This window comes from Notechis scutatus, chromosome 13 (assembly GCF_049901735.1).
Source record: "Notechis scutatus isolate UNSWTSFEM ecotype Mainland chromosome 13, rNotScu1.2, whole genome shotgun sequence".
NCBI classification, from domain to species: Eukaryota; Metazoa; Chordata; class Lepidosauria; order Squamata; family Elapidae; genus Notechis; species Notechis scutatus.
This window is the reverse complement of record NC_142021.1, coordinates 1,827,506-1,843,077: the sequence shown is the minus strand read 5'-3', so window position 1 is coordinate 1,843,077 and position 15,572 is coordinate 1,827,506. Positions and strand designations below refer to the sequence as shown.

General features: G+C 47.9%; 1 protein-coding gene across 1 annotated transcript in view; it reads right to left on the bottom strand.

The window, feature by feature from the left end:
- Nucleotides 1–2,119: 2,119 nt before the first annotated feature.
- The window catches only part of IFT81 (intraflagellar transport 81), a 29,810-nt gene continuing 16,357 nt past the window's right edge, over nucleotides 2,120–15,572 (bottom strand). Inside the window, exons 12-19 of the mRNA XM_087942557.1 lie at nucleotides 11,394–11,543; nucleotides 10,283–10,411; nucleotides 9,916–10,005; nucleotides 9,633–9,719; nucleotides 9,028–9,099; nucleotides 8,860–8,945; nucleotides 4,747–4,792; nucleotides 2,120–3,246 (exon numbers count right to left, since the gene is read on the bottom strand). Coding sequence (XP_087798683.1) covers nucleotides 3,064–3,246; nucleotides 4,747–4,792; nucleotides 8,860–8,945; nucleotides 9,028–9,099; nucleotides 9,633–9,719; nucleotides 9,916–10,005; nucleotides 10,283–10,411; nucleotides 11,394–11,543 — 843 coding nt within the window. The 3' untranslated portion in view covers nucleotides 2,120–3,063. The remainder of the gene's footprint in view (nucleotides 3,247–4,746; nucleotides 4,793–8,859; nucleotides 8,946–9,027; nucleotides 9,100–9,632; nucleotides 9,720–9,915; nucleotides 10,006–10,282; nucleotides 10,412–11,393; nucleotides 11,544–15,572) is intronic.

Genomic DNA, 15,572 nt, shown 5'->3' with positions numbered 1-15,572 from the left:
TAATTTTCTGCATCAGCTGAGATGAGAAAAAAAGCCATTTTGGGATGCTGATGGAAGTGCGTAATCGGCTTGCTCCTCGGAAGGGCAGCCGGAATGACGCAGCACTTCAAACAGGCTTGCAAAACAGGGGGTGGGAGGGGGAGTGGAAAGCACGAGGGGGGCTTTGCAGGAGGGGGGTTCCAGATGACCCAGTATTGCTGCTGCAAAAAGTGCCCAGTTTTACCGGAATTCCAGAGTTGGAAGGGACCTTGGAGGTCGTCTAGTCCAACCCCGCTGCAAAAGCAGGAGTCCTAATGTTTATTTCAGGCCGATGGTTGTCCGGTCTCTTCTTAAGAACTTCCAGTGTGAGAGCAATTCCCAACTTCTGGAGGGAAGTTGTTCCACTGATTAATTATTCTAACTGCCAGGAAATTTCTCCTTAGTTCTAAGTTGCTTCTCTCCTTGATTCGTTTCCATCAAAATAACAGATCTGAAGGGACCATGGAGCTCTTCTATCTAGTCCAGGCAGGCAGAGTGTCTTAAAAGAACGAAAGAAGACACTTGTTTGGGTTTAATCTCACCTATTGACTTCCTTCCTCTCCTTCCTTCCTTCCTTTCCTTTCCTTTCCTTTCCTTCCTTCCCTCCCTCCCGTCCTTTAGGGCTGTTGGGAAAATCAAAATAAGATGATACGAAACTGGGAAACAAAACTACATAGCGTTATAGTGCTATTATTAAGTCTAAATGGCATTTTTGCCTGTCAAGATAAGGGCCTTCCAAGATCATTATTTCAACCATGCGTTTTACACTAACAGAGAAGAAGGAAATTCTCTCTCCAATGGCCTGTCCCTAAGATACAACCGAAGAAGGGAGCAATATGTTTTCAGGCCTAACCCTAATCACCGCTTAGAGGTTTCCAAAATGCAGCTGCTGCAGGCTGGGTTAGAGCTAAAATGATTTAGTGGAGAATAAATGTGATTTAAGCGTCTCCTGGGGTGGGATTTTCGGATGTCAGTGAACCTCCCAAGTCCCATTAAACTGCCACTGAGGCTTCAACAGTTATTCAGGATGCAGATCCCGAACTACTTTCTGCCTGAGACCCTTCCTCAACCTATTTATATTTCCTGCCCCTCTGCCAAAATACGTCTTTCAACACCTTCGAGCCGAGCAAAGCCTTCCCTGATTCTTTCCCCCATTGATCGAATTAGACCAGGTTTAAATTTATCCTCCCTGGGGGGCTACGAGGCTTCGGCAATCTCCTGACCCCTTCTCAGAAATTTCCGGTGCCTTAACCAGTGGACCAAACTGGCTCCTTTATGCACCCAGGGAGTTGGTGATACTCTCTCCTTTTCCAGGGCTTAAGCAGGGCTTCCTCTTGCTTTTGGGAATGACATCTGAATATTCTCTTCAAGGCCATTTCCACAGCTGTCTACAGTGTGCGGTATAATGACTGCCTTTAGACTTGTATTCACTCGCTCACACCCATGCGTTCAAGAAGAGGACATTAAGTTCAACCAGCAAGATTAGCAAAAACGTTTAAATGTGTCCGTCAAATGTTGGCAATGCAATCAGATTCCAGGTACTTATTATCCTATGTGGTGGACATGTATGAAAGCAAGGAAATGTTGGTCTTCCAGTCCAACCCCCTGCTTAGGCAGGAAACCCTACACCGCTTCCGACAAATGATTATCCAACCTCTTTTTAAAAACCTCCAGTGTTGGAGCATTCACAACTGTTCCACGGATGAATTGTTCTGTCAGGAAATTTCTCCTATATGCCCGGACAATACACTGTATTCAAAATACATACATACATACATAAAATTTTTAAAAACCTGACTTTTTTTTTAAAAAAGAGGACATTAAGGTTGGAGGATACAATTTGCCCAGTCATGATCCTGACATTGAGGATGGGTAACATTCAAATCCAGCTCTCGAAGCCTGCTTTTCACGCTACATTTATTTAGGCGTCACTTCATTTTTTTTTTCTTCCTTCAACGGTGCACCTAAAAAAATGCCAATGCACACGTAGGATTCACCTGTGTTCCTCAGCAAGACCAGTTTTATGAGTTTCCGGCAGAAAAACGGAACGTTTTGCTTCCCCGGAGCAGGGATTTGGTTCAAGGAATGCCCAGAGACGACGTGGAAAGAGACACGCTACAAATAACTTTATTGTCTTCGAGGCGAAGGACCAACCAGGATCAGACAGTTTGGAGAGAGGCAAGGGCACGCATGCAGAACGCCAACCAGGAAGTCGGCGAGGTAAGAAGCTTGAAAAGGGAATCTTTAAAAAAAAGTTCAACTCAAAAAATAAACCTTTGGAAGTGGGCCATTAAAAATCAAGTGAATGAGAAAAGGCCAAGGAATTTCAGGTTCCAACGGGGTTGAAGCTTTGGTTTGGATCCAGGAGAATGAAGGAAATTGTGTCTCCTGCGTTTCGGTCTTTCAGCCACCAGGTGAGTCCGAGGAGAATTAAGGCCCCGCAGAGATCATCACGTTTTACACAATTTATGAGCTACAGGAAATTGGGACTACAATGTCGTTTTGTGCATTTTTTTCCCCCTTCAAAATTCAAAAGACCCCCCACTTCACTTGGATTACTGGAATTGTGAAAGGGAAATGACTGTTTTGGGCCAAAAGGAAGCCGATGATGAAAATGATGATCCCGAGTTGGTGAGGACCTGTGCGTGACTTGAACCTGGCTTGGTGTCGCATCATCTACAACCCCAGAGGTCCAAACTACCCTGATTTTTGGTCTCCCTGCTTCTCTTGAATTGGAATGGGATCGCACCTGCGCCACCTTCTCGAGGCTTTAACCACACTCACCTGACTTTCAACCGAGGGAAGGCCGGTCCACCCATCGGCAGAATAAATATAAAGATTTCCCTCCTTCTAAAAAGGAACAAATGAAGCCCACCCACCCACAACCCTCCTCTAGTTGGGTCAAGAACTTTTTAGCTACACTCCCCGAAGCACGACAAATCTCATTTGCATCGAAACCACCGTAAACCCCGGGCGACCTTCGCCACGGGTTTGCTGGAGGACGAATGGCTCTTTGGGATGACCTAGATGTTGGGCAAGTTGCTTTCACAAGACCAGCCGGTCTTCTCCGTCTTCCTGAATGACTTGGCCCACCGTGGCCGGGTTCTGCTGCTTGAGAAAACATTCTCTTTTGCACTCCATCAGTAGCTGGAGATCTCGCCACATTTTGACTTGCTTCAGGTTGGGGCCGTGGCTTTCCCGGACAGATTTCTGCTTCTCTCGCAGTTTCTGATAGAAAGAAAAAAGAAAGGGAGGGAGGAGAGAGGGAGGGAGGGGTATGCTGTTTAGGGGAGGGTCCTGATCATTATCTTCTTTTAATGACCCTGTAATCCCTTGCGGGGTGGAGTTTGGGCAACTGAAGGGAACTGAGTTTTTACTGGCCGGATGCCCTTCCTGTCACCAGCGTGGAGTTTTGTTCAGCAGATAAATTCTCATTGTGCCCAGAGAGAGAGAAATATCTGCCTCTACCTAGGATCAAACTCACAGCCTCCTGATTGTGAGACAAGAGCTCCACCTCTAGGTGGTCCTGATCCGTGAGTTTATTTACTTACTGTCCCCATGGGCCTTTATTCAGAGGTCTTCAGCAGCTAACTATGTTGCTTCAAAATGAAATGAAGTCCTACTCCAACCCCAGGGGCCAAAGCAGAGTTTTAAAGCACATAAGCAGGGGTGGGATACGACAGGGTCAACTGCCAGTTCGGGATTTACCAGCTTCCCTGCCTGCGCCTGTTAGCACGCTGCCTGCCGAGAAGCAGCCTTTGAAACAGCCCTCTTTTCTTGTTGTTTTTAACTGCAGCTGTGCCTCGTTCGGCAGCTGAAGTTGAAAAATCAGGAAATAAAGATCAGGTAAGAGCCCAGGTGGGCGGGTGGGCAAAAACATCAGCAGACATAGAACCGGTTCTATGTCTGCTGCTCTTCAGAGCTACCGGTTCTACAGAGGTGGACAGAACCGGTAGAAACCCACCCCTGCATATAAGGACTTCCAAACCATCTTCATACCTTTATTCTTTTTGGCTTCCCTTTCTTGTTTACCATTTTGTTAAAAAAAGGTTTACGTGATTGCATTAAACAACATCAGAAAAAGTTTAGATAATTGCTCAGCGCAGCGGATTAAAATCATATTTTGGAAGTTTGAGACCACCGTCTTAAAAATTACAAAGACAGATCTCTCCTTGGGAAGAGCAACATGTACATGACCGGTTTTTAAAGAACATCAAAGACAGTTGGTTTGAAAAATGAATCCTTTCTACATGCTGCTCCAAAGGCAACTGCCAAGAAAGGGATAGAAAATGGATTGCAGGTCCTTTTTGCAAAAATAGGACGGCGCGCCACTAAATACTGTGTTTATCTGCGGCCAACTGCTGTGTGGGCCACTGATTTGGCGAAGCAATGCCTTCTTTGTGAGGTTTTTGCAGATGGCTTTTGTAAGTGATAGTCCAGTAGCTCAGGCAATATCTGTAGGAAGCTGAACATTTGCAAACGTTTGTGTAGTTTATTTTAAGAAGGCAACTTCTCTGAGTCTAAATCTGAATGGGTTTTAGGAGCTGTGCCTACTAGGCTTTGTATAAATCAGGGACGTCCAACCTTGGTCACTTTAAAGACTTGTGGACTTCAACTCCCGGTGATGCTAACTGGGGAACTCTGAGCGTTGAAGTTGATGTCCTAAAGTGGCCAAGATCGGACGCCTTTGGTCCAAAACAGAAATCAATAACGTTCGTCCACTCTTACCTTTCCGAGGTTCTCTTGTTCTGTGATCATCCTGGAATACTGATCCCTACAGGAAATAAGCCATTTAAGAACAAGAGTTAGATTGCCATTTTAGGATGTGGGAAGTATTTTGGATGGGTTGTTTGACAAGAGCTCCTTAAGGTTCCTTACACAGGGCAACTGGCAGGCTAACAACAAGACAGTCCTTGGAACTGCGGAGGGCCCAGCGGTTTTTCCCACCGTCCTCTTCCAACTCTGCTGCAAGGGTAGGGGGCAGACCCCTGGTTTCCTGCCATGGGAAGCCAGAAAGTGCAACACCAACCCCCAGGAAGGATGTGGGAAAGTCTCTTTGGTCCTCCCTTCTTCTCAGCAACTCTGCTGAAAACTTGCTGCCTTCCTAGAAATGGATATCCAAGGAAATTGCAAGGAAGCCGCAAGGTTTCCCTTCTCCCCCCATCAAACCTTTCAAGCAGTGGTGACGGCGAGGACTATCGAAGAGGCGTAAATAAGGCATAAGCAAGCTGGGTGTCCGTGGGCCAATCACCAGGAGACAGGGAGTTCTAGTCCCACCTTCGGCATGAAAGCCAGCCCAGGTGGCAGTGGGATGTCTCAGCGCAACCCACCTCAAGAGGGTTGTGGTTGGGGAGGGGGGGAAGAGGAGTGGGGACGAGGATTAAGTGTGTTCGCCCCCTGGAATCGTTTATTAAAATATAATAGTAAAGGGGGGATACAAATAAATAAGTAACTTTGAAATGAAGTGACGTAGGGGAAGGAATGGCAGAACCTGGGGGGGCGGAGTGAAAAGAGGAACTAGTCTAGAATTCCTTCGTAGCCATAAGTGAACTAAATCCAACTCTTCCCTTGAATTCCCTGGAACCTCCTCTAACTCCTAACAGGTGCCGACAAGATTCCTGTGCAGCAATAAATCTGTTTAATTGGACTGTTGCCTGTGAGGACCTGATCCTTCATACCTGACAGGTGGCCTTCTCTCTCTCCCTTCTTCTACCGAGTCACTTAGACCTTCACTTTGTTCTCATTTTTCCAGGCTGTGTCCCCCCACCTCTGCCCCCTCCAACAGCGCTTTCCGATGGGAGAGGAGATATTGGGCGCCAGGAACACACATTTCCCACTCAGAGGTCAGGATCCTCTCTTTGCTTCTGTTGGCAACAGAGGAGGGCCCTCACCTTCAAGTCCTTTACCTTAGGATCTCTCCAAGGATCGCAGATCTGTTTTGTTTTTCTGCTTTTATTTTTATTTTTTTAAAAAGGCCCGGCTCCTGAAACCAGATTGTTTTCTTTTCTTGGCTATTTAAACGAGGCTCGGAAAGAATGCCACTTTAATTTTTGAAAGGGAACGCTATTTTTAGAGAGCCAAATTAACTTTTTTGCATTCCTGACGGCTGACTCCATGGAACAGAGATGGGGAAAGGGATCAGAAGAACGAGGGAACTTCTGGTTCCCGACTTTGGGAGCCGATGTTTATGGGTTGTCGGAATGTGGCTTCCATTCCAGGGCTTACCGAAGGATTTGGAGAAACTCATTTGCTGGGCAGCCCAGGTTGCTGGCTTGTCCAAAACTTTCTGACGAAGAGAAGTTGGATGGTTTGGGCATTTTGGGTGGGTGGGTGGGTGGGGGCTTGCTTGCTCGGCCCTAGTAGCACGGCCTTCATTAATGGGGTGGTAAATTTCACAGAAATGCAGGAATGCTACAGCTGAACACGGCAGATATGCAAAAGGCGGAATCCCTCACTGCGGGTGAGTTGCTTCTCCCAGTTTCAAATCTGGGGTAGAACTGGGCCAAGGGAGCAAGTTGAGAAGCACCAGAGAGGCAGTTTGGACTTCCAGAAACAAGTTCTGCCTCTTCCTCCTGCCTCCGAGAAGTTCTCCTCGGACACTCCGACAAAGTTTTCCTTCACAAACCGACAAAGCAATCACTCCAAAGCAGCATTTGTCAACCGGGCCCCTTGAAGAGGTGTGGACTTCCAACTCCCAGAATTCCCCAGCCAGCATTAAGGGGAATTGTGGGAGTTGAAGTCCAAACCTCTTCAAGGGGCCCAGATTGGGAAACGTTGCTCTAAAGCAAGGGTCGCCAAACTTTTGGACCTCAGGGACCACCAAACTCATAATTTTAAATCCCGCGGACCACTAATATGAATTTGGACTGACAGTGGCTTGCTGATGTTTTCCCAGGGTCTCTGCAGAAAGCAGCAGAGACCCTGGGAAGACCCCCCAAAAAAGTCTGCAGGAAAATCCCCCGTCCTGTTTTCCTACCGATTGATCATTCTTTATTTGGGATCACAGGATACCGTCTCCAGCTCCGTTCTCAGGGGGAGAGAGAGAGAGAGAGAGACTTTTGGCTCCATGCAAGGAAAGCAGCAGGAGCAGCACAAGTCTTTCTTTCTCTCCCCCAAACTCTGCCAGAAATGAGTCTTGGTGAGACTTATCGTGCTGGTGCAGCTTCTTGGAGCAGGAGGCCTTGCAGGGTCCCAAAGACTCATTTCTGGCAGAGTTTGGGGGAGAGAAAGAAAGACTTCTGCTGCTTTCCTTGCGTGCAGCCAAAAGCAGAAGAAGAAAGAAGCGGAAAGGAGCAGCCCGGTGGCCAAGCGAGGCCCGTGGGGCGTGTGGGGTAAGTTCCCCCCTCTGCCCTTTCCCCCTTCTCCTCACTACCTCGTGTTGTTCGCAATGCAAGCGACACAAGCCTTGTGTTCCCGTGGGCCATGTGGGCAGCGCAGCCTTGTGTGTCCCACGCAGCCGTGATGAATTGCTTTGAGGGGGACATTTCTCTGAGGACCACCAAAATTTTCTCGCAGACCACCAGTGGCCCCCAGTTCACAGGTTGGCGGCCACTGCTCTAAAGAACCTAACGTGCCAAGAGAAATCCTAACACAAAAGGAAACACACAAATCGCGAAGCTGACCCAGACACCGGAACTCATCCTGGCAGGAGGTTCTTTGCTGTCCTTTTGCTCAGGGTTGGCCTGTTTCTCCTCCTGCTCCATCTCAGCTTCTTTGCCTCCCTCCAGACAGATTATAAAAGCCACTGCAAATATTTAGAGATGTAATCTCCTCTTTGTCCCCGGCTGCCCTTCCGTTGAAGCACCATCCACGGAGAGCTGAGAGGTAGCTCAGGGACACAAGTGGTATTTTTGCAGCTGGGCTGGCCACCGGAGCCCCCACGCGAGGTGTGTGTGACAAAGCATGTCCCGCGACGTCAGGACACAAACCCACCGCCTGCGCCCGACGCTGGGACAGGAGCGTGGAAGGGGGGAGACCACATCGTCTGTGGGCATCTTCACCCAATTTGCTGCAGATTCCTCTGGCCTCAGCCTTCTTCCCCTATTGAACGCAGAATCCTAGGGGGCTGGGGGCGCCTTGGAAGTCATCTAGTCCAACCCCCCGCCAATGGTTTTGAAAACCTCCCGGGATGGAACACCCATTAACTCTTGAGAGGCAAAGCTATTCAGGGGTGGGATTCTACCGGTTCAGACTGGTCCTACAGAACCGGTTGTTAGGATGATGTTATGAGATGTGGAGCAGTGGTGGAATTCAACGTTTTTTTTACTACCGGTTCTGTGGGCATGGCTAGGTGGGCATGGCTAGGTGACTGAGTGGGTGTGGCTTTTTTTTTACTGCAGCAGCAACCCCCCCCCCCCACATTTTTTGGGCCTTCTGGGCCTCAGGCAAGCCTCCTGGGGGGGCGTTTTTGCCCCCCTCCCTCCATTTTTTGCCTTCCCGGGCCTCAGGGAAACCTTCTGGACAAAGCAAGTAAGTAAACAAGGGAAATCCCAGCACAGATAATTGTTGGGAGGAGGGGGGGAAAAAGAAGAAATACCTTAAGGAGTGACTGGGCAGGGCGAGCATCGGGCGGGCGGGGCAAGCATGCAACCGGATCGGGGGCGTGGCCAGCCAGAAGTGACTACTGGTTTGGTGACCCCCGCAAAATCCTTGCTACCGGTGCGAACCGGCTGAATGCCACCAGCGATGTGGAGGTTTTGAGGGCGTTCGCAGTATCCTTGCTGGATGTCAGCTGTTACTTGTCAAGCTGCCTTTTGCAATTGACGGGTGGGGATTGTGTCAATGCCGATGATCTAACCACTATGGATTTAATAGAGATGCCCACTCCCGGGGCCTCTGTACCTGACTGCCTTCTTTCTTTCCTGTTGATCCGAAGAAACATACATTTTCACCTCCTCTTTGACACGCTGCAGCTGTGCTTCGGAAATCTAACAAGAAACATCTGGATTTAGACTTCAAACAGCCCTACTTCCTGGGGGGGGGGGAACCTGCTTTCTTTCACCAGCATACCATTTTCATGCAGTTGACCTGGTGATAGTTGCTTTCTTCCTGTAAACACTCCTCCCGAAGGCTCTTCACCTCCTGACGGGAGAGAAGGGACATTTTAGAAGAGGGAAGAGAACTCGACGTCTGGAGCACAAGAGGCAGGTCAGATCATGGTGGAGGTGAAAGGCAGGGAAGCCCCTGGAAGCCCCTTTCCTCAAGATGCTGCTGGACTGAAGGTCCCATCGACCTTGACGGATTCAGTGGAATGAGATTTGGAGACCACGAATAACCAAAAGATGCGAGCTTCTGGCTCCTAAAATATTCTACTCCCATTTTTATCCAAAGAGGGGAAAAAAAAACAAAAAAACCTAAATCAGTAGCTGGGAGATTAAATTGGCCCAAGCATGGATTAAATGTCATTATTTTATCTCACAAGCCACAACTTGGAACAACAGGCTACGATTTGGAAAACAGGATTTCCTCCCAAAATAAATACCTTTTGCTCGACTCCAAACCTAAATGCTTCGTAGAAATCCAGGCCCTGTTACGTTTTGGGTGGGTGGGGAAACCTTCCAGGAGAGGCAAGATGGAGAGGAATTCTCCCCCCTCCCTCTCTCCTCCTTGCTTACCTGCTCCAGGGACGAACGCTTGCTTTCCAAACCAGCGGCACAACTGTCGTACTGGGACTTCTTCTCTTCGCATTCTTGGGTTAATTCCTGGGGAGGGAAAAAAAAGAAAAGTAGGTGGATACAACAGGTGGTCCTTGGGCAGCCCAACCTCAGCAAGGGGCACCTATCTAAATCCGACAGACCCCGAGCCTCGCTGTGCAGGATAAGCCATCAGTTTGGTAGAATCCCACCCCTGCAGGGGGGCCCGTTCCAGCCTCATCCCCGGAGCGTTGCCTGCACTCACCTGGCACTTCTGTCGCAGCTGCCTGAGGTCTTTGATGATTGGGGCCAAGCTTGACTTTTTATCGGCTACCAAGGTGTTCAGTTTTTTCACCTGTGGGGAAGCGAAAGCGTTGCTGTGAGTGGAGCCTGCTGAATGGGAGCTGGAGTAGACTAGGGTGCCACATGTAGTAAGAAGGCAGTTTGCAGCATCCTGGGTGTAAGGCCGAGGTCTCCAAACTTGGCAACTTTAAGGCATGTGGAATTGAAGTCCACAAGTCTTAAAGTTGCCCAGTTTGGAGACCTCTGGCGTAAGGGATGGCAGAGGGTGGGGTCAGGGTTAGGACAAGCTTTCTCTACCCACCCACCCCCGTGAAGTCTCTGGACAGTACCATGTCAGACATGTTGTCCAAAGTTCGGCCCTTCATGTCGTCCATTTCGCTCTTGACGGCAGACACCCTCTCCAGCTCCTCCTGGGTGTAGCTGTAGCCGGAGATTCCTTTCTTGTCTTCGATGGCTTGCTGGAGGAAGGAGGAGAGAAAAATGAGACTTGCAGGAGGGATCAGGCCCCAGAGGTCCTTCAGAAGCTGCGGGGTTCCAGATCTTATTTATTTAAGAAAATGTACGTGGCCACCCAACTCGGTCTCAGAGACTCCCCACGGGTTACATAGATTAAAAACCCCAACGTAAAAGTTAATAAAAAGCGGTAATTTCTCCCCCAGCCCCAGGATAACCATTAAGAGAATTAAATAGGGCACTTGAGGGGGGGTTATCTCACTCTGGGGTCTCCAGACCCGTTGGCCAAACCAATGGGGCCTTGCGCAAGAGTTTCAAAAGAGGAGGGGGCACCAATCTTATCTCCACGGGGAGGCATTGCAGGGCTGGCTGGGGAACTCTGGGAGTTGAAGTCCACAGGTCTTAAAACCTACCAAGGTGAAGACACCCCTGCTCTAAAAGATAAAGAGCTTTAAACGCCGGACCAACTACAAACCCTAATTCAGGGGTCTTCAAACTTGACAGCTTTTAAGACTTGTGGACTTCAACTCCCAGAATTCCTCCTCCAGTCATGTTAATTCAGGAATTCTGGGAGTTGAAATCCACAAGCCTTAAAACCTGCCAAGTTTGAAGACCCTTGCCCTAACTGATGTCTAAAGGAGAAAATAATCGCAGAAATGGCCGTTTGGATGTGAAACGCCATGGTAACCAGGCTGTATGGAATTAAGTTTCAGTCCAGGACAGAATAACTGGATTCACGCAAGCTGGATCATGGTTTGACTAAGCCATAATTGTTAAGTAAGCCATAACTGGCTGGATTTCCACCACGCAAGGACCAACCAAGCCACGAGACATCAACCCAGCTAAAGATTTTGTCGTTCTTCCGTCTCCCCTGCCAGGCCTCCTCAGGATCCTTTCTGGAATTTGAGATGGGCCCTGGGATCTCCTGTTGATGTTGCCATCAACCCCCACCCCCCTCGGGGCAGTCCAGATGGGAGGGACCGTTACCAACTGCTGCTGGATGTCTTCGTGCCGCTGTTTCAGGAGCTCTTCCGTCCGCTGCAGGATGCCGTACTCGGCTGTGATCTCGGCTATCTCCAGGCGCTTCTTCTTGTAAAGGGTATTTTTGCTGCGGAGCTTGTTAACGTACCGCTTGAACTGCAACGAGAAGAGTCACCATCCTTGGTCGGGGGCAAAGATGCCCAGTCCAGCTCCTATCGTTTTATGACCAAAGTAACCCTTCCCTTTTTCTTTGGAAAGAGAGAGAAATCGAGAAACCATGCTCTCTTGGATGGAAATAGAAAACCCACCTTTAGAAGAACAGCGTTTTAGATAGGTTCATGTCTGGACCAAAAGGTGGTGCAAAAGGAAAATGCAAAAGGAAAATGCAAAATTTCTTTGTTTTAGTTTTACTTTCTTGTCATTGCACCTCATACAACGAAATTAAATACTACCTTCAGTATACAATTTATGACTATGAAAATAACACACACACACCCATCCTTCACGTTCTATACAATTGAATTGAAAACCCCTGATATTGCATGAATATTGCACAATACAGTAGAATCCAATTCCTGCCCTGGGATACAAGCTAATAGGGTTTTCAGCCTATTTGTCCTTGTTTTTATCATTGTCCTGTGCCGTCTGCCAGATTTTGATTTTGTTTAAATCCACCCGCATTCAAATCATGAATCTCTGTCAGAGTAAAAAAAAAAAAAGATTTATGAAGGAGTGACCATGTCAGGGTTACCTGGATGCAGCCAACACTAAAATACACCATTCATTTTCCCCTTGACCTTGCTCTTCCCTTCACCCTCTGGATGTATATATCCTCCAATGGGATACCTCCATAGCCAAGAGTCATCAATCACGCTCTCCATGTGCCGACAGCTTCGGGCTGCCATCTGAGGCATTTAAGGAATGCACTGCTTTCCCCTACTCCCTTTCTGCTGGCAACTAAAAAAACCAAAGAAGTCTTTTTTTAGTTGACATTTAGCTTAGTTTATTTTATTGTCATTGCCCCTCGTGCAATGAAATTAAATGCCATCTTCAGTGTACATAATAACTATAAAAATAAAACACAAACACCCATCCTTCACATTCTATACCATTGAATTGAAAAACCCCTGATATTGCATTAATATGGTGCTACACAGTAGAATGCAATAGAGTTCCTGCCCTGGGATAGAAGCTGCTTTTCAGCCTATTTGTCCTTGTTTTTATTACTATCCTGTACTGTCTGCCAGAGAGTAGTAGCTCAAAAAAAAAGAAAAAAAAGAAAAGAAAAGGGGGTGCCCAGGATGAGATGGATCCTGTTTGGTTTTTCAATGTTGCCTTAAATCGCCTTGAATTTATTCAAAAAGAAAACAGAGTTGGGGTCCACAGAGCCCACCCCCCCCAGCGTAAAACATACTGTCCCATTTGAAGAACAAATTTTTACAGTCCAAGATGAACCCACTGTGAAAGCCTCTCCCCCCCCCCCCCGGCTGATAACTGTATGCGCTATAAAAAGTCTCCCGGGCAAAGAGCCCATCTTAAAATCACACCAGTTCATCGGCCGTCTCTTGCCAAGGTCTCCTCCACTTCCCTGGGCTCTGGCAACTATTTTTAAACCCCAAAGCTGTAAAACTTTTCAGCCAGACAGCAAAGCCAGATTTTATCCGTCTCGGGTTTTAAAAAAGGACCGAGGTCCTGACTGCTCGAAGTGCCTTCGCTGCACACCTAGGCCGGGGAAGGGCACGGCTTGGCAAAGCCACGGGAGGAAGGAAAATCGTGCTGGTTCGGGTTTCAGTTGGGGAAATGCTGGGGGACACTGTGCCTGTTTCAGGGGAGCCCAAGCAGGTTGAGTCTCAAAAAGATATATATATTTTGTTTATGCAATACCTTTTGGAAGGGGAAAAGTCTCTGTTGGCTTGTGGAGATTTGCAAGGGTTGATAGCCTTCCACAGAAGAAACCTGCCAACCCACAAATCCCTTTAAAAAGCAACCCGAACCAAAACTTCCGTCCCAGTTTTCCAAAACCTCTGGCACCTCTGGTCGCCTGTGGGAGCTTCCAGTTCATTACAGGGGGCTATCATGCAAACAACTGTTTCCCAATCTGCTCGACAATTCAGCCTAATAGAAAAGCCTGGGAAAATACTGGGGGGAAATACCAGAGTAGTTAGGTAGCTGCTGCTGCTGCATGGAGCAGAAAAATGGAAATACACCAAGCTTTCAGCCATGAGCCTAAACCGCTGTTCTTTTGCTTGGTTGGGATGCCAATTCACTCCTACAGTAATCATCCGTTTAACTTCCCAAATAATCCTTGCCTCCCTTTAACTTCCCAAATCCTGCTGAACAGACTCTGTGGAGATTTTTCAGCAGGAGTTCTGTAGCAAAAAACACAGAAGAAATAGAATGGGGAGAAGGAAAATTAAGAAATTTATCCTGGATTTGGGGTGAGATAGGCAACATTGAAAAGGAGTCTCTCTTGTACGTTGGTTTGGGCACACCTGGCCAAGGTGCATAAAACCAGGATTCCATCCGTCGCTGTCATGGAGCTATATAAAGCATTCTCGCTGGTCGAAAGAGGTAAATAAAACCAGAGAATTAACACTTTTCCCTCCTTCCCCCTCTCCAGCCCCAGAAGAGAAAGAGAGGAGTAAAAAAAAACCAACAACAACAAACCAAGAAAACAAAAGTTTAAACTCCCAACCGCCATCTCAATGAAATGAAAAGAGAAGCTCCTTCATTATCTCGGCGGGAAGCCCTCAAATAAAGTTTGCAGAAGCCGCTGCCTGGAAACAGTGGGGCTGTTTTACTACCCATCCAATTAATGTAATAAGGGCTCAGGCAGGCAGTTAAGAGAATTTAGTCTGAGCAAATGCCTGGCTGTGACAAGCTCTGGGCCAAGAGCCCTCCCGGAACGAGGCTCGGGTGGCTCAAGGGGAATGTCCCTTTGGGGGTCCTTTCTGTTCCCGGGGACAGGGGATGAGCCCCCTCAATGTCTACCAGAGAGGGGGAAAGAGAAAAAGCACCCCCATACCCATGTGCCTGATTCCAAGCCCCTTCGGCAAAGGTGAACTCTGATAGGAGAAAAATGGGATGCGCTCTTTAGATGGGGCCAGGCGGGCAATGCTTAACAATAATTGCCACCGTTGGCTCATTCTGCCTTTTGCTGGCACGGAGTTTGCCTGATTTTAAAGACTTCGCTCTCAATTTAGCTGGGGGGGTCTTCTTGGAGAGTTCTGAACCAACAGAAACATCTGGGAAAATATTTGGCTTTGGAACGCTTGAGTTTTCAACTAGAAGGCCAGGTGGGCCTGAAATAAAAAAAAAGATCTTCTTTTTACAAAATATGGCACCGAGCTGGCATCCCATTGTGGTGGCAGAACATGCTCAGGTGGCTTGCAATGCTGATCCTCCTTCCGTTTTTAGTGACCCAGAGGTCTCTTCTGCACATTTTCCCTCCTCCCTAACTTTTGGCTAGCAAGATACCAAAGGAAGGACGAAAGCAAAGGCTGAAGGTCCACTCCTGCCTGCCATGTCTCGGGCTCTTTTGACCTGAATTGGCTGGTCCGTTCTTCTATCCTTCACAAGGAGGGCCAATCACCAGGAGGCCGTGAGTTCTAGTCCCACCATAGGCATGAAAGCTGGCTGGGTGATTCTGGGCTAGTCCCTCCCTCTCAGCCCAATCGACCTGACAGAATTGTTGTGGGAAAATAGAAGAAGGAAGGAAGTATTACGTATGTTCACCACCTTGAGTTACTTACAAAGGTGGGATAAAGATCTGTTACATAAATGGTCAGCCGACTGTCACAAGAAAAATAACCAGCCTACCTGGAATCCTACCTCCCTGGAACTGGGGTTCAACTGCAAAGAGTACAATGTACCGTGAAAGGCAGCTAAAATTATCCCTGGTTTACCTAACCTCGCTCGTAACTGAACCATCTCCCCTTCTCTCTCGTGCAGTCATGCAATTCCTAAATTTTTATGGTTCGATAGCTGCAGGAAGAAGCTTGCCAGCCTGGCCTGGATTTTTCTAACGATGTCATCCCTTCTGCAAGAGGCCTCTTTAAGCCCTTGAATATCTTCTTCCCCAATTTCCCCCTTAAAAATATATATATAAAAAACCCCCACTATTAAATAAATCCACCCACTATTTTCCTCCCTTGGCACAAAGGCCTGGGCTTTCCTGGCCTTGGA